The sequence below is a fragment of the Vipera berus genome, assembly GCF_964194415.1.
Source record: "Vipera berus genome assembly, chromosome: 2".
NCBI lineage: Eukaryota > Metazoa > Chordata > Lepidosauria > Squamata > Viperidae > Vipera > Vipera berus.
The window spans coordinates 21,978,571-21,997,468 of record NC_138203.1 but is presented as its reverse complement, the minus strand read 5'-3'; the positions used below and the strand labels follow the sequence as shown (position 1 = coordinate 21,997,468).

General features: G+C 41.0%; 1 protein-coding gene across 2 annotated transcripts in view; it reads left to right on the top strand.

Moving 5' to 3' along the window:
* Positions 1-1,088: 1,088 nt before the first annotated feature.
* Positions 1,089-18,898, top strand: part of HMGCS1 (3-hydroxy-3-methylglutaryl-CoA synthase 1) — a 28,758-nt gene continuing 10,948 nt past the window's right edge. Inside the window, exons 1-2 of one of the 2 annotated variants that reach the window (XM_081320813.1) lie at positions 1,089-1,257; positions 17,460-17,917. In XM_081320813.1, coding sequence (XP_081176939.1) covers positions 17,470-17,917 — 448 coding nt within the window. In that variant the 5' untranslated portion in view covers positions 1,089-1,257; positions 17,460-17,469. Of the gene's footprint in view, positions 1,258-10,632; positions 11,052-17,459; positions 17,918-18,898 lie in introns of those variants that run through there. The other variant, XM_081320812.1, reaches the window with a different exon arrangement.

Below are 18,898 nucleotides of genomic sequence, written 5' to 3'. Positions count from 1 at the left end.
GTCCTCTTCCAAATATATCTTTGTGTTATTTCTTAGACTTAAGAGGCAGTTCTTGTTCATGCCAGGCAGGAACACAATAATGTTCACTGAATATAAAGTTAGCAATATTATTCTACTTTTTGCAAAATATTAAAGCATAAAGTAAAATAATATTACAAACTTTATATTCAGGAGTAATTATTTGTGTGCCTGCCTAATATATATATAACCAAATATTTATATAAGCTTAAAGACAGGGTATACATGAAATAATAAAATAAATTAAAATAATTGAACAAATATTGAAAGTTATCATTACTTCCCAGAAAGCTAAGATGCTAGATTTTTAATATTTTCAAAATATCAGAACACGTTCAACCATATATTATTCTCAACAAACTGCTTCCAATAGCAGGCACCCTACTGAAGATAAGTCCACAATGAGGACCACAAGTCAATAGACCCTTTTTATTGGAAGTAATTAAGATGCATTAAGAGTTTCCATATGGTCACAACAGCCTCATTCCATACAGCACCAACTATCCTTCAAACTGAAGATGTGAGGAAGTGAATCAAGAACTTTTTGAATCCCATGAGTTATTTTTATGAGAAATTTCCCCAGTATGATACCATTCAGAGTCATTAATACCAACAGCATCATTCCCAATCAGTATGTTTGCTCCATCTTTGTGTCACGTTTAACAATTGCTGCTAATGCCCAAGTAAAGGAAGCTAACTTTTTAAATAACAATCACCAGATCTTTTACTTTTTCTCATACTGATTCCCCCTCCCAATGAAAGATTCATCCCCTTGGATGAGTAACACGATGCTTCTGGGCTCAAATAAGAAGAGCGCCTTCCTCCCGTTGCTAAGCAACCGTCTCCTCTTTCTCACCAGAGGACCTACAGCCGCACTACCCTCACCCTGCAGTCAGCAGTGATCTTCTATTGGGTGCCGGGCTCTGACGTCACGCACTCCTTTACCGGCTTGGGCCTCGGGGAAGCGCCCATTGGCTACCCATTCTCTGGCCACGCGGCGTCACTTTCTCACACCACCCCCACCCTTTTTTTCATTTCGCTTCGCTCATTGGCGGGAAAGGTAAGAGGGAGAGGCTTCGGAGCACCGGCTTCTGACAGGGCAAAGGGAGCTGCCATTCACCGGTTTCGAGTGGCTGCCTAGGCGGCGGGGCTGGTTTAAAGGCGCATCTCCAGAACTGTTGCCTTTCAGAGCTACCGATTCGGCGATTGAGGTTGAAGGCGAGCCATTGCTGGACACAGGTGGGTTGGACCTGGAGGAAGCGGAGACATTATTAGTATTTTTATTATTGTGGTTGCGATTATTAAGTATGCTTACTCGTATAGTCCAACAAAGCAAAGCAGTCCTCTCCACCTCTCTATAAATTCCCAATGGGATTCACTACCAGAAAACCTTGTATAGAATTGAAAGCAAAAAAGAAAAGGAAAAAAAAAGAATTGGATAGGTAGAGGATTTTGCCCTTTAAGAGAGGATTCTTCCGCGATCATTTATGGAGTTATAGAATTAGATGGGATCCTCTTCTAAACCTTTGATTCTTTGCTTGGTTAGGATTGGTTTTTTTTGTTCTTGCTTTCTTTCGTTTTCTTGAAGGACAGCGTAAAAATGTGTGAATACATGAATTTATTTTAAAAGACCATCAGAGATCCCAAATAGGATGAACCCCAGATGCGGGAAGGGATTTGCCATTCCTAAAACTAGTTTGAGATTAAGGGGCGCTTTTTGCAATAGGTCTCTGGTGCATACTTCCCTGCTTCCTCCTGGGAATCTTGTCACTATGATTGTGGGTTTGCTGAAGAACCAAAGGATAACACGAAGAGAATAGAACAAATGTTGGGTGCAAATGTAATTGTTTGGAGATGGTGGTGTAGAACATGTTCTCAGAAAGTGAGATTATTTGCTCAGTCACTTGCCTTGTATCCTGGTAGTGTAGGTTTTACTGCAAAGCACAGTCATTTACTCCATTCAGGGGCGTGGGTTGTCTGAGAGAGCTGCCTGCATCTCTTGCTTAAATTCTTCTTTTAGGCAACATAGCAACAAGGAAATTGGGCAGAAGTGGCAATTGAAACTGTCTTTCTTATGACATTTGCATTAGGTCTATTCTTTCCTACAGAGACTAAGGGAAGGGAGGTAGGTCATGGGAGTGGACATTATTTTGTCAATGTCTTCTCTGCCTTCTCTCAGGTGCCCTGCCCAAACAAAATCCAGAAGCGATTGTTCCTTGAAAATATTAGACATTTGTCCATTTGTGCAAACAAATTGTTCTTTCCCCTTTCTTCTCATGAAGTTTTCTCAACTAATGAAAAAGATAATGATTAGGTCAGAGAGTTGAACCTTGGCATCTTTAAGAGCTGTAGACTAATTCCCAGAATTCCTCAGCCAGTAAAGGAATTGCACTCTTTTCAAATTCAAGTCCATTTTTCCCCTTTGAAAATGGAGGTGTCTTAGTTGAATGCATTAAAGTTGTTCAGGATATAACAACATTTTAAAAATTACAAAATATTAACAGGAAAAAAATTCTTACAAATCATATTGGACTGGAACAAATAAAATAATATATGATAATTTGGCAGTTTAAATATAATACAGGAGTCAGATCAAAGGTTGGCTAAAATGGCCAAAGCAGTAAGAACTGTCAGTTTAAATAATTAAAAATTAAAGACTTTCTAATCTGAAACAATCCATCTGGATTCATACTATGAAGAAATTTAGATACGATATCCTCACGTGACTTATTTTTACAATGCATTACATTATCCACTCATAAAGTATTTCTAGTTTGGTGATCCAACTTTCATTGGGTTCATATAATACATTAAACCTTGTATGCCCTTATAGTTCTTAATACATTATGTGAACCCTGCACAAACTTGTATAATTGGATTGTCATTTGGAACAGCTGTCTGAGTTGCAGGGAAAATTATGGACAGATGGTTAGATAAAGAGCATGAAGATTAGCTCCCTGCTTTATCTGTGAAACTAGTGAATGTTCTGTACTTTTCATAAAACATATAATAGTCAAACTGCCAAACTTTAGGATGCCTCTGACAGAAATTGTCCCCCACCCATTTCTCCTTAGGGAATTTAGCCTTTCACCGGAATACAACTTGCAATTTTCTTGGCAGCTTTATAGACAGTCTGAGGTTGCCTTCTAGTGGGACATTTGTTTTTCTTTACACTGCGTTATGGGGATACAATTCAAGGCATTTTTCTCAGATGGATTAAGTGTTTCAGAAAACTACTAGGATGAAAGTGCAACCTGGGGACTTTTATTATGATGATTTTGGTAGAAATGTCTGCTAGTTCTAAGGATATCTGTCCCCATCTACAGATCTGATACCATTTCATGCATAATTTTGTTCATCTGTTTGCAAGGATTACGCTAGCAAAAAAGAGCTGTCTATATGAATTCAGCAGTATTGAGATCAGTGAGGCAAATTTACTGTACACCTGGTACATTCTAAGAAATTCAGTACTGTATTAGCTGTTGGGATTTACTTGTAAATAAATCTGCTACAGTTGCACTGTTGCAATTTATCTCCTTGATCTTGGCAAAGATTAGTAACAGTAACTGTGTCCAAAATGTCTCAAGATTTCACTTTACAGTCAACTGTTAAATTTCTAAATTTTTTAGTTTGATTGAATTGTAAGGTGTGTCCCTTTTTGGCTAAAGTTTTGAGAAATTTTTAAATTTAACCAAGCAGAATGATGTCATATATTGTTCAGTCTCTATTAAAAATAAATGGGTGCTTTCTAGTTACACCTAAATTCTTCTAAATTGCATTGATAACAGTGAGAGACCTCTGCATATGTTTAAATATGTCCTACTGAAAACAGATTGGAAGAAAGTAGCTTCATTGGGTATTTCTGTCTTCTTTTTTCCTAGCGCATTGATCCTTCCTTGCTTGTTAGTCAAATAGTTAAATGAGCAGTGTAAAGATGCTATGATGTATTTATTCAGCAAATTTTCTATTTCCTTCCAGTGCTCTTTTTCTTCCCTGTAATATGCACTTTATTTTTAGAAAAGCACAAAGAGAATAATTTTAAATATAGGAAAAACTCCACAATCCACAACAAGGCAATAATTTGATTCAAGGTCACAAAAAAGTGTGCAGGCTCTTAAGAAGCAGCCTTTATTAGCCAAAATTGTAACTATGATTGGAACTTTTCTAGAGAAATGTGTGAAAAGAAGAAAAAATAGAATTTTGTGGGCTCTTAAGCGATTAATAAATTGTGATATAATACTTTGCTTTCCCATAGAGCAAGCATGTCAAACTCATGACGTTGTGCGGCATATCGTGACTTTTTCCCCATTGCCGACAATGGGGAGGGCGCGGTTTCATCGTGAGGCATCTGGCCCATGGGCCAGCAGTTTGACATGCCTGCCATAGAGTATTGCATCAGGCACCCACAAAATTGTACTTTTGTGAATGACATCTTGAGTGTCTTACATAATGAATGCCTTTAGCCAAATGTCATACTTACAAATCTGACTGTCACGACGTCCTCTGTGAAGGACGGCGGGGCTTGACACTGACAGTTTGGAGAAAAAGCATTTTTTCTTTTCTCAAAATATTTTAATTTGACCAACTTGATTCATGCCTCATTCTGTAATACAACTCCTTTAGTTGAAGTATGCCATGTTTTATAAAACATTTGAATTTAGCTTTCACAAACCATGGTTAAACAAGCACAGTCAAAAAGCAGAAGTTGAATTCTACTTTCCTATTCCTGAAAGGAGATGGTACATAGGATTTAATTATCCAGTGTATCTGAGACAATTTTCTACAGGGATGCAAAAAATAAGTCCTTTTGGCAGACCTGAAACAGCGACACCTTGTGGTTTTCTGTAGTGATAAAAATAGAGCTACAGTAAATTAATAGGGATGCGGTGGCTCAGTGGGTTAGGATGCTGAGCTTGTCGATCAGAAGGTCGCCAGTTTGGCGGGTCGAATCCCGAGTGCTGCGTAGCAGAGTGAGCGCCTGTTACTTGTCCCAGCTTCTGCCAACCTAGCAGTTCTAAAGCACGTAAAAATGCAAGTAGAAAAATAGGGACCACTACGGTGGGAAGGTAACAGTGTTCCGTGCGCCTTTGGCGTCTAGTCATGCCAGCCACATGACCACGGAGACGTCTTCGGACAAGCACTGGCTCTTCGGCTTTGAAACGGAGATGAGCACTGGCCCCTAGAGTTGGAAACGACTAGCACGCATGTGCGGAGGAACCTTTACCTTGTTAATTCTTATTAATAGGATTAAGTATGGATTAACTAATGGTGTACTGATAATGAGAGCACTGTAATTATTATCAAGCATGAATGAGTAAAAGAAATATGTATACCCGGAGAGCCCCAAGTTTGGCTTCCCTACAATTTACTTCCTGGGCTTTTATTTGCAAAGTTATTTAAAAGACTTACCGTATGAATAGACACACAACTATGTTATGCATATCAGCTCCAAACTCGTGAATGCACAAAATTAGATTTGGCTTAATAACTACAACCTTCTACATTTTTAACCACATTATTTTTTTATTGGCAACTGATACCTACTGCTCTGCTTTATCTGTGGGGCATGCAAAAAAAATAAAACAAAACGCCAAATCCTGAGCAAGGGGACAAGATCAGATTTGTGTGGGCTTGCTTCCCCCTATGCCTGATAGATGTATAAACTGGATGACCTAGCTCAGGGGTAGGCAACCTCGGCTCTTTTATGACTCATGGACTTCAACTCCCAGAATTCCTGAGCCAGGCTGGCTCAGGAATTCTGGGAGTTGAAGTCCATGAGTCATAAAAGAGCCGAGGTTGCCTACCCCTGACCTAGCTCTTCACCCAGGCCTTTGCTGAGCGTGATAGAAGCCCTCTTCTCTTTTTTGTCCCACAGGTTTGTTATCTCTTCCATCTTTGTTGTTTTTATTTTGTGCAGTTTTCTTGTTTTAATGTTTTTAACAATTTGTAAACTGCCCAAAGTTGTAGGGAATCGGAAGACCTATATCTTTCATAAATTGTTCTTACTCAGCCGATTATAATTATCACTGCTAGGTTAATCAGTAAAATAGTGAAGAAGTAATTTTAGAGCAGAAGATTAATACTTTTCACGAGCAAAATGGGCTCCAAAAGCAAATACTCATTCAAATGCCCTTAAGATCGGGCTATGCTTCATTGGAAGCTGGAAAGAAAAGACTGCCTTGCTGCTATTCCAAGACACTTCATTCCACTCTCCGTGTCTGACATTTTTACAAGTTGTGCTGAGTTATGGTTTGCTGACTTGTGACTTGCCAGCTACAGTGATTAATCATGAGAAGTACCCTGTTTTGGTGAGGTGAGCAGGAGCTAGAAAACAATATTTTCCCTCGTGGCTCCAACATTTTTGAACAGCCTTCTTCCAGAAGCTAGGTTTCGCCCTTCAGTGATAAAACACCCAAAGTATTGTGGTTCATTTACTGCTGTTTATTTTGATTGATATTGTTTTATGCTGTTGTCGTAAGCTGTTCGGAGGCTAATACAAATCAGCAGCATGTAAGTTCAATAAACAAACAAAGCAATGACAAAATAATACAGCACACCAAGCCACAATTTAGTTTCTATGATTTTAACTTAAGTTTGGAAGTTCCCAAATATTCTCAGTTCAGTGTCCTTAGCATCTCCCAAACCATATGCTTGGTGACCCAGGGACCGTTCTATTTATAAAGTAATAAAATATCCTGTGGCATCCTAGGGCATTGTGGCACAGTTTGGGAAACTCGTAGCTTGTTTAGTCAATTCAGCCTGTGTAGAGTTGCTACATGCATACCTTTTGTTTTTAGATGAAGTTCAGGGGTATCCAACCATGGCAAGTTTAAGACTTGTGGACTTCAACTCCCAGAATTTTCCAGCCAGCTGGCTGGAGAATTTGGAAGTTGAGGTTCACAAGTTTTAAATTTGCTAAGGTTGAATATCCCTGATGGAGTTCTAAGTAGCTGAAAGATTAAATTTAGATTGCATAGGGGAGTAATTATCTTGTAAAGTCAGGCTCAACTCTTAAGGACTTTATAAACATATCCTTTTAGGAGTTTTGCAACACAACATAAATGGTTCATAATATTTTCTTCCAGGATTTTTTTCTTCCCTGTCTAGTCTCCAGTGTTGGGCCTCCGGGCCTCCTGTATAGATTCTAACAAATCATCATGCTTCAGTTAGATGCTGATACTTAGGAGAATTCCATCTCCAGTGCTCTGCTCTGATTAAAGTTCAAGTCCTCCCAAACACCCAAAGGGAGGTTTAACTGTATTTTCCGTGCTGCACAAAACATTTAACAATGAGGCCTTCCCTTGACTATAGAAGAGGGATAAGTTTTAATGCTGCAGAATGAAAAGACAGTAAGTGACAAGATTGTATCCTATGTTTCCTGAGCAAGTCAGAAAATTTACATGAATCTATAAAAACTCAAGAGCGTGTGTGAATCATGTTTTTTCCACCTTATTGCTTTGAAAATAGAAGTAATGCAATATTGCCATAATAATTTGACATCTAGTTTTAAGCTAAGTTTACATATCACATTACAGGTAAGCCATGATATGATTGGCTTTCGCTTATCATAGGGAAGAAGGGGAATCTTTTGGGGGAAAAGATATGCTTTGATTCAGTGGTTGACTACTGGTTTATGGTTTGCTATTAGGAGGCTGCAGCACTTGGATGACTGAGCTTGAAACCTCAACAGTATCAGGCTTTGTTAATAAACTATTTGGATAGGAGACTACGTGATCTCAGATCTAGGCTATATTGACATGTCAGAGAAACACCACTGCCCTCGAAAACTGCCTGATGTGTCTTTGCTGATTTGAAGTAGCATTTGATTCACTACTGATAAGAATAAGGTCTAAATCTGGACTGAGGGGTTTAATGTTTTTAAATTGTGATTTAATTTTTGCGGCTAGACTTAATTTAATTTTATTTGAATTTTATATTGGATTGTTTTTAAATTTTGCTTTGTAAACCGCCCTGAGTCCTTTGGGAATAGGGCGGTATATAAACCAAATAAATAAATAAATAAATAAATAAATAAATAAATAAATAAATAAATAAATAAATAAATTAGAACTGTCTATAGCAGGGGTCCCCAATCCCTGGGCCACAGTCTGGTACCAGGCCATTAGCTGTTAGGAACTGAGAAGCACAGCTGAAGGTGAGTGATGGACAAGCAAGCAACCTGAAACCATCCCCTTCCCCAGATTTGTGGAAAAGTTGTCTTCCATGAAGCGGGTCCCTGGTGCCAAAAAGGTTGGGGACAGCTGATCTATAGTAATGATAAATTAGTATGACTTATTGCTACATAAGATTCTCTATCCAGCAAAAGTCAAACATGGACTTATAATTGCTCATCAGTTATTTTTATATTCTTTCATACAAGTTTCCTTTTATATGTTGACAATGTTATTATTTTAACCCTTATCCTAGATCTAAATGACAATGTGAAGACATTTAGATTTATGCAAAATGTAAGCTGTAGTCTTTCCCAAGAGAGACAACAGATGTAATTAATTGAAAGATAATTGACATCACGATTGCACAATTGATGGATATTACCTTTTAATATTCTTTAACATGAAAGAACCAAATCAGACATTAATATGTATGGACAGAATATTCCCAAAACAATAGTTTGATTTGCCAGCTACAAAGGTAATAATTTTGTCCCTACCGCATGCAGCTATTACAATTTTTAAAGCTCTAGTCTGTTCCTGCTACAAATTATTGAGAATGCATATTTGCCCCAGCTGGCAAATATATATATATTGGCTTCAACAGCATCTTGTCAACTTAGCACGTCTGCTGGCGATGGAGCAATAAGAAACAGGTTTTGAGATACCACCTATATATGGCACATTCAGAACCTCTTCTACCCCCCCCCCCCAATGCTCGCTTTCTTGACTTTGAGACTTCCTTTGTTTATTTCTAAACTGGGAAGTTCTACTTGCACCAGTACTTCTCAAACTTGGCAACTTTAAGATGTGTGGACTTCAACATCAAAAATTCCCCAGTCAATCAGCTTGAAGTTACCACATTTGAGAAACACTATACAAAAGCTTAAGAGCTAGTTGTTAGGGAAGAGGGGCTTTGTGAGAGCACTTTTTCAAGCTTTTCTTACACCTACTTTGTGGCAAACTAGGTCTGCTGTCTATCTGTCTTAATCTGTTCTCAGGGTGACCCTGTCCAGTAGACTGTTTGTATTTGAAATTCCAAATACAAAGCATGCCTAGAACATTTAGTACATGCCCCAAGTTGCTTGTAACCAGATTATGCCTATTTAATGATTTCCAGGAAACAGCATACAGTACAATTGTATGAACATTTGTTTTGATTCTCAAATGATGCAGAACTCTGAAATTGAGTAATGAGCATTGTTTGCACATAGTCCTCCAATCTTACTGCAATATCAGCACATTTAGCAGGACCAAAGGCTGAGTAAAGGTGAATAAGCACTAAACATGAGTGTACAAATTCTAGTCTCTTTTGCAGCCATTTTGATGAAGTTCTGTTGTTTTCTTGAGGTATGCATTCAATCACAACTTTAATAATTTAATAATATACTGGTGTAGGAGAGGTGGAAGCTTGCACTCGATTTTGTAAACAGCCCAGTGGCCTAGTTTTAAAAAAAGGGGGGAGTCCTTTTGTGGATCAAAAAAAACATGCAATGATTTAATATATAAATCTACCTTTAGAAAGCTCAAAGATAAAATCACAAGTCCTGTACACATTGGAAGGCTCTGAATAGGGCAAATGCAGTTTGCATAGTGGCCAATTTGATTTAGTGGTTAAGCTGCTGGCCTAACAAGCAAGAGATCATGGAATTAAAATAAATAAAATAAATGAAAGCCAATCACACTCTGCTCACCTCATAGACTTAGGGGGGGGGGAACAGAAGGGCAGAATATTAGGTATTCTTGCCACCTTATTTATAAAATTAGCGCATGATAAAAATAATTTTGAAAAGTAATCCAGCATTAAGTAATGAAACTACTCTTCACAAAATATATATTCGTAGATGCAAATCAGGTCCATCCTAGAATTGGATTACAACTCCCATCAGACAGTAATGGAACTTAGCTTGTATTGGCACATCTGGAGCGCAACCGCTAAGCCCAGATTGTTGGGGGCAATAAGCTGACTTTGTAATAATGCCGCTTGGGGGGGGGGAGGGAAGCCCTAATAAGCAGGCATATACATAGAATGAAGGCTATTGCTAAGCACATTGGTTTGTGCTTTAAATTGTAAGCCGCCCTGAGTGTTCGGAGAAGGGCGGGATATAAATGGATTAAAATAAAAATAAAAATAAAAAAAAATAATTCAAGGTACGCACACCTAAAAAAAACCCAATATCGACGTAAAGTCATAGAACAGGGGTCGGCAACCTTGGCTCTTTTATGACTCGCGGACTTCAACTCCCAGAATTCCTGAGCCAGCTATGCTGGCTCAGGAATTCTGGGAGTTGAAGTCCGCGAGTCATAAAAGAGCCAAGGTTGCCTACCCCTGTCATAGAATAATGTTAGAGACGCGCTGTCGCTATTCAAGGCAAACAGTAGAAGGCTGGAGAATCCGAAACCCACCCTGCCTTCTCCGCCTTGGAGTTCCTCCATCCCTATTTAAAAGGAAGACAATCCACAGCTCCCAGCAAGGCTCGCTCGCTTTTGCTTTTCTGAAGCCCAACCGTCGGCGAAGGCAGGCGCGCGCGTGCGTGCGTGCGTGCGTCTGCGGGTGGGGTCTCCTTGGGAGGGGCCGGCCTTCGAGGCAAAAGGCGGGGCGACTGCGCGAGCCACGAAGCAGCGGCCGAAGACGCCCGATTTCCGCGAGAGGGGGCGTGTCGCACAGAAGCTGGACGGGCGCGTCAGAATGAAGCAGGGGGCGTAGCTCCGCGGAGGAGGGGAAAGGAGGCGCGCGCGCCCTCGCGGGCTTTTAAGAGGACAGTGCCGGTCTTGAGGGGGGAGGCAAAGGCATGACATGTACGCATGCGCGGTCGGGGGCTCGCGGTGTCTGCCGGAGCCGGTGAGGGGATTCCAATGCGGGTGAGTGGCCGGGCGGGAGGCCTTCGCGAGCGGGATTCGAGGGCTGCCTGGGAGTCGGGGTGGGGGCTGTGGCGGAGCCAAGGGAGAGGCGGAAGGTTCGTAGTCCTGCTTAGGAGGTTCTTCTGCTCTGGACGGGACGAGGGGAAGAAGGACGGGCATCTCTTTTCTTCCCTGCGGATCCCTGAGCGCCTTCAAGGAGGCGGCTGTGGCCGAGGGCGTCGCGTGCTTAGTGGCGGAGAGGCGCCTTCTCCCTTTCCTTTCCTTGTCGACTGGGGAAAACACGAGTGTGCCCAGGCAGACTCGTAAGCCATCAGTCTCCCCTCATCGCCTCAGATGTGTCGGACTCCCAACTTCCACGGCTCCCTACGTCGGGCTTGGAATCGTAGGAGCCAAAGCCCTGCACATCTGGCCCGCCTCGGACTTCTGGAGGAAGCGGGCAACCCCCTGCCCAGAATGTGTGGGCTGATTTCGACAGTTAATCGAGAAGAATCAGTTTCTGTCTCTGCAATAGAAACGAACTTGTCTCAGCATCGCGTCCTAACTTCTGGTTTCGTTATATGCATATGCATGTGGGGTCTATGTGCGTGGAGCAGATGCAGCTTGTAGTTTATTCAGTGTTTTTGTTTAGCGTTGACTTTCCTGTGTATTAGGCATAATAGCAATGCTAAAGTATTAATAAAAGGGACGCGGTGGCTCAGTGGGTTAGGACGCTGAGCTTGTCGATCAGAAGGTTGGCAGTTTGGCGGGTCGAATGCCGCATAGCAGAGTGAGTGCCTGTTACTCGTCCCAGCTTCTGCCAACCTAGCAGTTCGAAAGCACGTAAAAATGCAAGTAGAAAAATAGGGACCGCTACGGTGGGAAGGTAACACTGCTCCACCAGAGCCTTGGTGGAGCAGTGGGCTAATGCCTCCTTAAGTAACACCAGCTGCCTGCAATTAGTGCAGGTTCGCATTCCCACCAGGCTCAAGGTTGACTCAGCCTTCCATCCATAAAATGAAGACCCAGATTGTTGGGAGCAATTAAGCTGACTTTGTAATAATGCCGCTTGGGGTGTGTGTGAAAGCCCTAATAAGCAGGCATATACATAGAATGAAGGCTACTGCTAAGCTTGTAAGCCGCCCTGAGTCTTCGGAGAAGGGCGGGATATAAATGGAATTAAAATAAAATAAAATAACAGCGTTCCGTGCGCCTTTGGCGTCTAGTCATGCTGGCCACATGACCACGGAGATGTCCTCAGACAAGCACTGGCTCTTCGGCTTTGAAACAGATGAGCACCGGCCCCTAGAGTTGGAAACAACTAGCATGCATGTGCGGGGGAACCTTTACCTTTAAAGTATTAATGAGTGGAAAAAATGTAAGTATCTGAACAGACTTCCTCCTGGCAAAACGTGCCTTGTTATCCAGTTTGCAGCTACCCAGCCCACCCCTGGCAATAATTCCTCAATCTCTAGACATGCAGTATCTTCTTAGAAGTTGTTAAAGGGCTAAAGTTGAGCTAATTTCTGGACTTGTGTCCATGGTGGTCGCAATCTCTCATGATTCTGCCTTTTTTGTAATGTTTGGGTTTTTGTTTTTTGTTTTTGTAAGTTTCAGGTTTGTAGAAACATTCACCAAATGATTTTTCAGTCTTTCTGCTTAAGACAGGTGTTCAAGTAACATCCTTAGTTGCTTTATTTTGTTTGTTCAGGGACGGATATAATTTTTTTAACTGTTTTTAACTTTTGTATTTTTTGTTTTAATCACCCTGTAAACCGCCCTGAGTCCTTCAGGAAAGGGTATATAAATATAATAATAAATAATAAATTTTATTTTTGTATTTTTAAAAATTAATGTTTTATATTGTGAGTCAAAAAACCAGCTTTTGATCTGGTCCACAGTTGGGGAAAAACAAATGCTGTAAAATTCTGGTGTGGTGAACTATGTTTTTGTAAGAATATGTGACTATATAAGAATGTGATTCCTCAACATAGGAATGTTTTATATAGAATTGTTTATTATTTATTATATTGCTCTTAATCTTACTTGCCTATGGTAGGATTATAAGGTACTCTGAGTCAGTTGGCAGATGAGCCTAGTAAAATAAATAAAAAATAGCAAATATGTTTTTGAAAGAAAAAAGCTATTTACTTTTCCCTGGGGAAATCATTAATATAGGACCTGGGAATTAAGCACAACTGAAACAATTATTTTATGACACTGAGAACCATACTATGTTAATTTCTGCTTGGGTAGCTGCCATTGTTGCCTCTTAATCCTGAGGGCAGTAACTATTACACTTCCTTGTTGTCATTCCTTAATTAGTTCATTATAATGTAAATTTATTTTTCAAGAATAAGCAGGGCAAAGACCAATGGTTGTCTGACTAGTTTGAAAGCAAAGCAGTGAAAAAAGAATGTGAGTGGCAGAAAGAGATCAAGCTGATATAGAGTAACAATAATTTAATAAGACTAAATTGGTTAGTATTGTGAATTCTCCCAGTTGAGGGAATTTGAGAAATTTGTAATAGTTGATTCTTGGAATTGCCTGTTCAGTCAAGAGTGGTGTTGTTCAGCTGTGTAATGTAGCAAAGAGCTATTGAGGAGACCTACCAGTAGGGAATGAGGTCATTGGATAGAATTGAGACTTCTGTATCACATGTGCTTGTTTTATTTAATAAAATAAAATAAATATTTATTTCAGGGTTTTACTAAATAAGCTTAAAGTGTAATAATTACAGAGTGCATGAATGACTGGGAATATGATCTGAACTAATACGAAAAGTTTCATTCCAACTATGCAGACATGTCAAACTTGCAACGTCATGTGACATCACGCAACGTATCAGGACTGTTTTGCCATTGCCAGCAATGGGGTGGGTGCGGCTTCCATGTGACATGTCTGGCCCACGGGCCGGTAGTTTGACACCCCTGAACTACAGTATGTAGATAGAAATAGAAAGTAGATATTAACATGGGCTCCATGGTTTTCTGTGGAGCTACGGGAGATGAAGCGTCGGAGACGGAGTCTGGAGAGCTGTTGGAGATCCAGCCGGTCTGAATCTGACCGATTGCGAATAAGATCTTTCACTAGGTCTTATCTCGCAGCGATGAGGACGGCGAAGTCTAATTACTTTGCCGCCCTCATCGCGTCTGCAGATAATCGCCCGGACGTCCTGTTTAGGGTAACTCGTTCCCTCCTTTCTCAGGAGGTGAGGGAGGAGCCCTTGCAGGGGCGGGTCGAGAAGTTTAGCCAGCATCTGGTGGACAGAATCGCTCAGATTCGGACCGGTTTGGACTCTGACTGGGCAGAGTCTGACGGGGAGGAATCAAGTGGTATTGAGAGTATTATCTGGACTGAGTTTGATCCTGTGACTCCCAAGGAGGGGGACAGGATTATGGGGAGGCTGAGCTCTACCATCTGTTTATTGGACCCGTGCCCTTCCTGGCTGGTTTATTCAGCTCGGGAGGAGACATAAGGCTGGTTCCAGGCAGTGATATCTGCTTCTTTGAGTGAGGGTGTCTTTCCCGCCACCTTGAAGGAAGCGGTGGTGAGACCCCTTCTCAAGAAGCTTGCCCTGGATCCAGCGATTTTGAATATCATCCGCTCTCCAATCTTCGCTTTTTAGTGAAGGTTGTTGAGAATGTGGTGGCGCATCAGCTTCCTCTGTTCCTGGAGGAAACTGATTATCTTGACCCGTACCAATCGGGTTTCAGGCCCGGGTACAGCACGGAGACGGCATTGGTTGCGCTGATGAATGATCTCTGGCAGGCTAGGGACAGGGGTTGTTCCTCTGTCCTAGTCCTATTAGATCTCTCAGCGGCTTTTGATACCATCGACCATGGTATCCTGCTGCGACGTCTCAGGGGGTTGGGAGTGGGGGGCACTGTTTTGCGGTGGTTCTCCTACCTCTTGGGCCATTCGCAGTCGGTGTTGATGGGAGGGCAGAGGTCTGCCCCGAGGTCTCTCGTTTGTGGAGTTCCTCGGGTCGGTCCTCTCTCCCCTCCTGTTCAATATCTATACGAAGCAGCTGGGTGAGATCATTCGTGGTTTTGGGGTGGGGTATCATCAATACGCCGATGATACCCAACTTTTTCTTTCCACCCCAAACCAACTCAGTGATGCCCTCAACGTGATGTCCCGTTGCCTGGAGGCGGTTCAGGTTTGGATGGGGAGAAACAGGCTCCAACTCAATCCTGCCAAGACTGAGTGGCTGTCCGTACAGGCATCTCGAGTGAACCATTCTATTCCATCTTTAATGATGGGTGAGGTGTTACACACACCCCCGTCGATAGGGCTCGCAACTTGGGTGTCCTCCTGGATTCACGGCTCAGCCTTGAAGATCATATAAGAGCCGTGACCAGGGGGGCTTTTGCCCAGGTTCGCCTGGTGCGCCAGTTGCAGCCCTATCTGGACCAAGAAGCCTTGCGCACAGTCACTCATGCGCTCGTGACCTCCCGGTTAGACTACTGCAATGCTCTCTACATGGGGCTGCCCTTGAGGATCATTCGGAGGCTTCAACTGGTGCAGAATGCAGCCGCACGAGTTGTGATGGGGGCTTCCCGATACTTCCATATAACACCTCTGCTCCACGAGCTGCATTGGCTTCCGGTTGCCCTCCGGGTGAGATTCAAGGTGCTGGTGATGACCTATAAAGCCCTAAATGGCTTGGGTCTGGGATATGTGAGGGAACACCTGCTGCTGGCATCAAGTTCCCTTCGTCCTGTGCGCTCACACAGGGAGGGCCTTCTCAGGGTGCCGCCGGCAAAGGATTGCCGGTGGGCAACACCCAGGGGGAAGGACTTCTCTGTGGGCGTGCCTGCCCTCTGGAACCAGTTACCCGTAGAGCTTAGGACTGCCCCTGATTTTCATTCGTTCCGCCGGGACCTGAAGACCTGGCTCTTTGAGCTTTCCAGCCAGGACTGAGGATTTTTTTAAAAAATGTTTAACTTATTGTAATTGGGTTTTTAATCAGAGTTATAGGGGTTTTAGATTTTAATTAAGGATAATTTAATCTATTTTAATTGTTAATAATTTTTGTATTGTGATGTTTTAATTGCCTTGTGAACCGCCCTGGGTCCTGCGGGAGAAGGGCGGTATATAAGTTTAATAAATAAATAAATATAATTTTCATATCCAGATATTGTGTATTTCTGAATTTCTTTAACGTTCTTGGCATTTCTTCCCGGCATGTTTCTTTCTCCCCATTCTGTTTCATAATTTTAAAAGAAAAATGATATTGCTGCAGATATAGTGATATTTTTAAATGCTGTTTAGTAGTACTTATGTACACGTCACCAGGTATCTTTATGAACAGGAACAGCATTAACCTCATTTTGTTACTGTGGTTTATGTTTTTGCTCTTTACAGTTTAGGGGAGGAATGCAAAATTATATTTTCCATTCTGACAGAATATTTATGCCTTTTTTCATTGTGGATAATATTAATAGGTGTGAAGCAAAACAAGTTAAATGTTCATCCTTCTTCAGTGAAAGAAATCTAATAGTACATCCTTTTAAAAGACAAAATGAGTACAGAATTTGCTTTTTAAAAATCAGATTATTAAAATAATAAAATTTCACACAATTGTATGGATGCATGACTGGCTGGGGAATCCCGATAGTTGAAATCCACATCTTAAAATTGACAAGGTTGAGAAACATTGTCCAAGACTAAAATTAGAAAGTGACATAGCATCAACAATGTCACATGACGTGTTGCAACGTATCGCGACTTTTTTGCCATTGCCGGTAATGGGGTGGGCACGATTTCGCTGTGATGCATCTCGCCTGCGGGCCGCCAGTTTGTCACCCATGCTCGAGTCTAGTCAATAATATAAGGTTAGGCATTGCAGTAGCATTGCAATTAGAAAAAAAGTTTTAGAAAAAATGAGCTGTGGTGGCACAGTGGTTGGAATGCAGTACTGCAGGCTAACTCACTCCTCACTCCTGGAGTTCGATTCTCACTGGCTCAAGGTTGGCTCAACCTTTCGTCCTTCCAAGGTGGGCAAAATGAGGACCCAAATTGTTGAGGGCAATAAGCTTAGAGAGGGCTGTAAACCACTATGAAGCGGTACATAAGTCCAAGTGCTATTGTTATTTATCTGCTATCTATAAATCCAGTTAAAATATGGGCATGTGTTGGAAGTTCTGAAATGTTCTGTTTTCAAGCCATCTGTAGCCTTGGATATTTTTTATAATATACTCTTATATTAATCAGAGTAGAAACATTGTAGCCATTTAAACTGAAATTGTCAATACCATCTCTGCTGCTTCTTTTCCCATCTGTTTACTCATAGCTGTTTCTGGAATAGCTTAAAATTGTATAACAGATAATGTTGACAATTAGTATGTCAAATATTGGATTAATGATATTTTTAAAACTAAATTTCAGTATTGTACATTGGTATAAAACCATGCACTTTTTTTTTAGATACACCAATATGCCTGGATCTCTACCTGTGAATGCTGAAGCCTGTTGGCCAAAAGATGTGGGAATTGTAGCTTTGGAGATCTATTTTCCTTCCCAGTATGTTGACCAGATAGAGTTAGAGAAATTTGATGGAGTGGATGCAGGAAAATACACCATTGGTTTGGGACAATCCAAGATGGGCTTCTGTTCTGACAGAGAGGATATCAATTCACTGTGCCTCACTGCAGTCCAGAAGCTAATGGAGAGGAACAGTTTGTCTTATGATTGCATTGGAAGACTTGAAGTTGGAACGGAGACGATCATTGACAAATCCAAATCTGTAAAGACAGTCCTAATGCAGCTCTTTGAAGAATCTGGTAACACAGATGTGGAGGGCATTGACACAACAAATGCATGCTATGGAGGCACAGCTGCACTCTTCAATGCCATTAACTGGGTGGAATCTAGTTCCTGGGATGGTAAGTTTGATAATCTGGGGCAATCTAAATCCTTTAAAAAATTGAAAAAGGAGTCAACAAGGATACAATTTCCAAAACCCTTCATAAAAATACCTTAGTCCTTAACCCCTATTCAAATCAAGACACTGACAGTTTTCCCGATATGTATTTCAGTTGTTGCTTCTTAGCCACAACTGGTTAGACATGTAGAAAGCCAGAGAGGTAATGCATTGGCAAATCCTCTGTTGTTATTTACATTGCAGAAAACTATTCTGAAAACTGGCTTTCTAGGTTTTAATTATTACAGTGTCTATGAATCTATGGGAAGAACTAATGTTGATGGTTCGTTAACTTAGGTCAAGTTTAAATTATCTAATTGAAATTGTATAGTGTTGTAATCAGCAACTAAGTAGGATGGTGCATACGGAGGTATCAGAAATTATCCAGATGAAGATAGAGATTTGTATCCTGATATGTGAGACATAAAAAAAACATTATAATCCCCCAAAAGATAATGGTGCTAGTCATTGTTCTATCTGTAAAATAGGATAAATTCTGATTGTCAAATCACACTTATTTGGGTAGGTTTTATAGTAGTTCTTGCTGCACTGGTAAATTTTTCAAGATAAAACTCTTGATAAGCATCATTGAATGTAGCAACTAATGGTTATAATAGTGTATGTCAGCTTAAGTTGAAATATAAGAATACTCTGTGAAACAGAACTGATGTCCACACTAAACCTTCTCGTTAATACATTAGTGCTAAATTTACATATAGCTCTAATTAATTGCAGCTACTAGGAAAATAAAAATGACTGTGCATTCTTAAAATTCATGTGAATTTGGGCTGCAGAGCTGAGTTTATCAGGCTTTCATAAGAAATCCAGCATCATCTTAAACTATTAGTAAACTATGAACATTTTCCATTTATCTTGCAAGTTCTATGGCAATTAATCTAGACATACCTTCCTCTGTGCTACTTCCTTGTGTTGACATAAATGC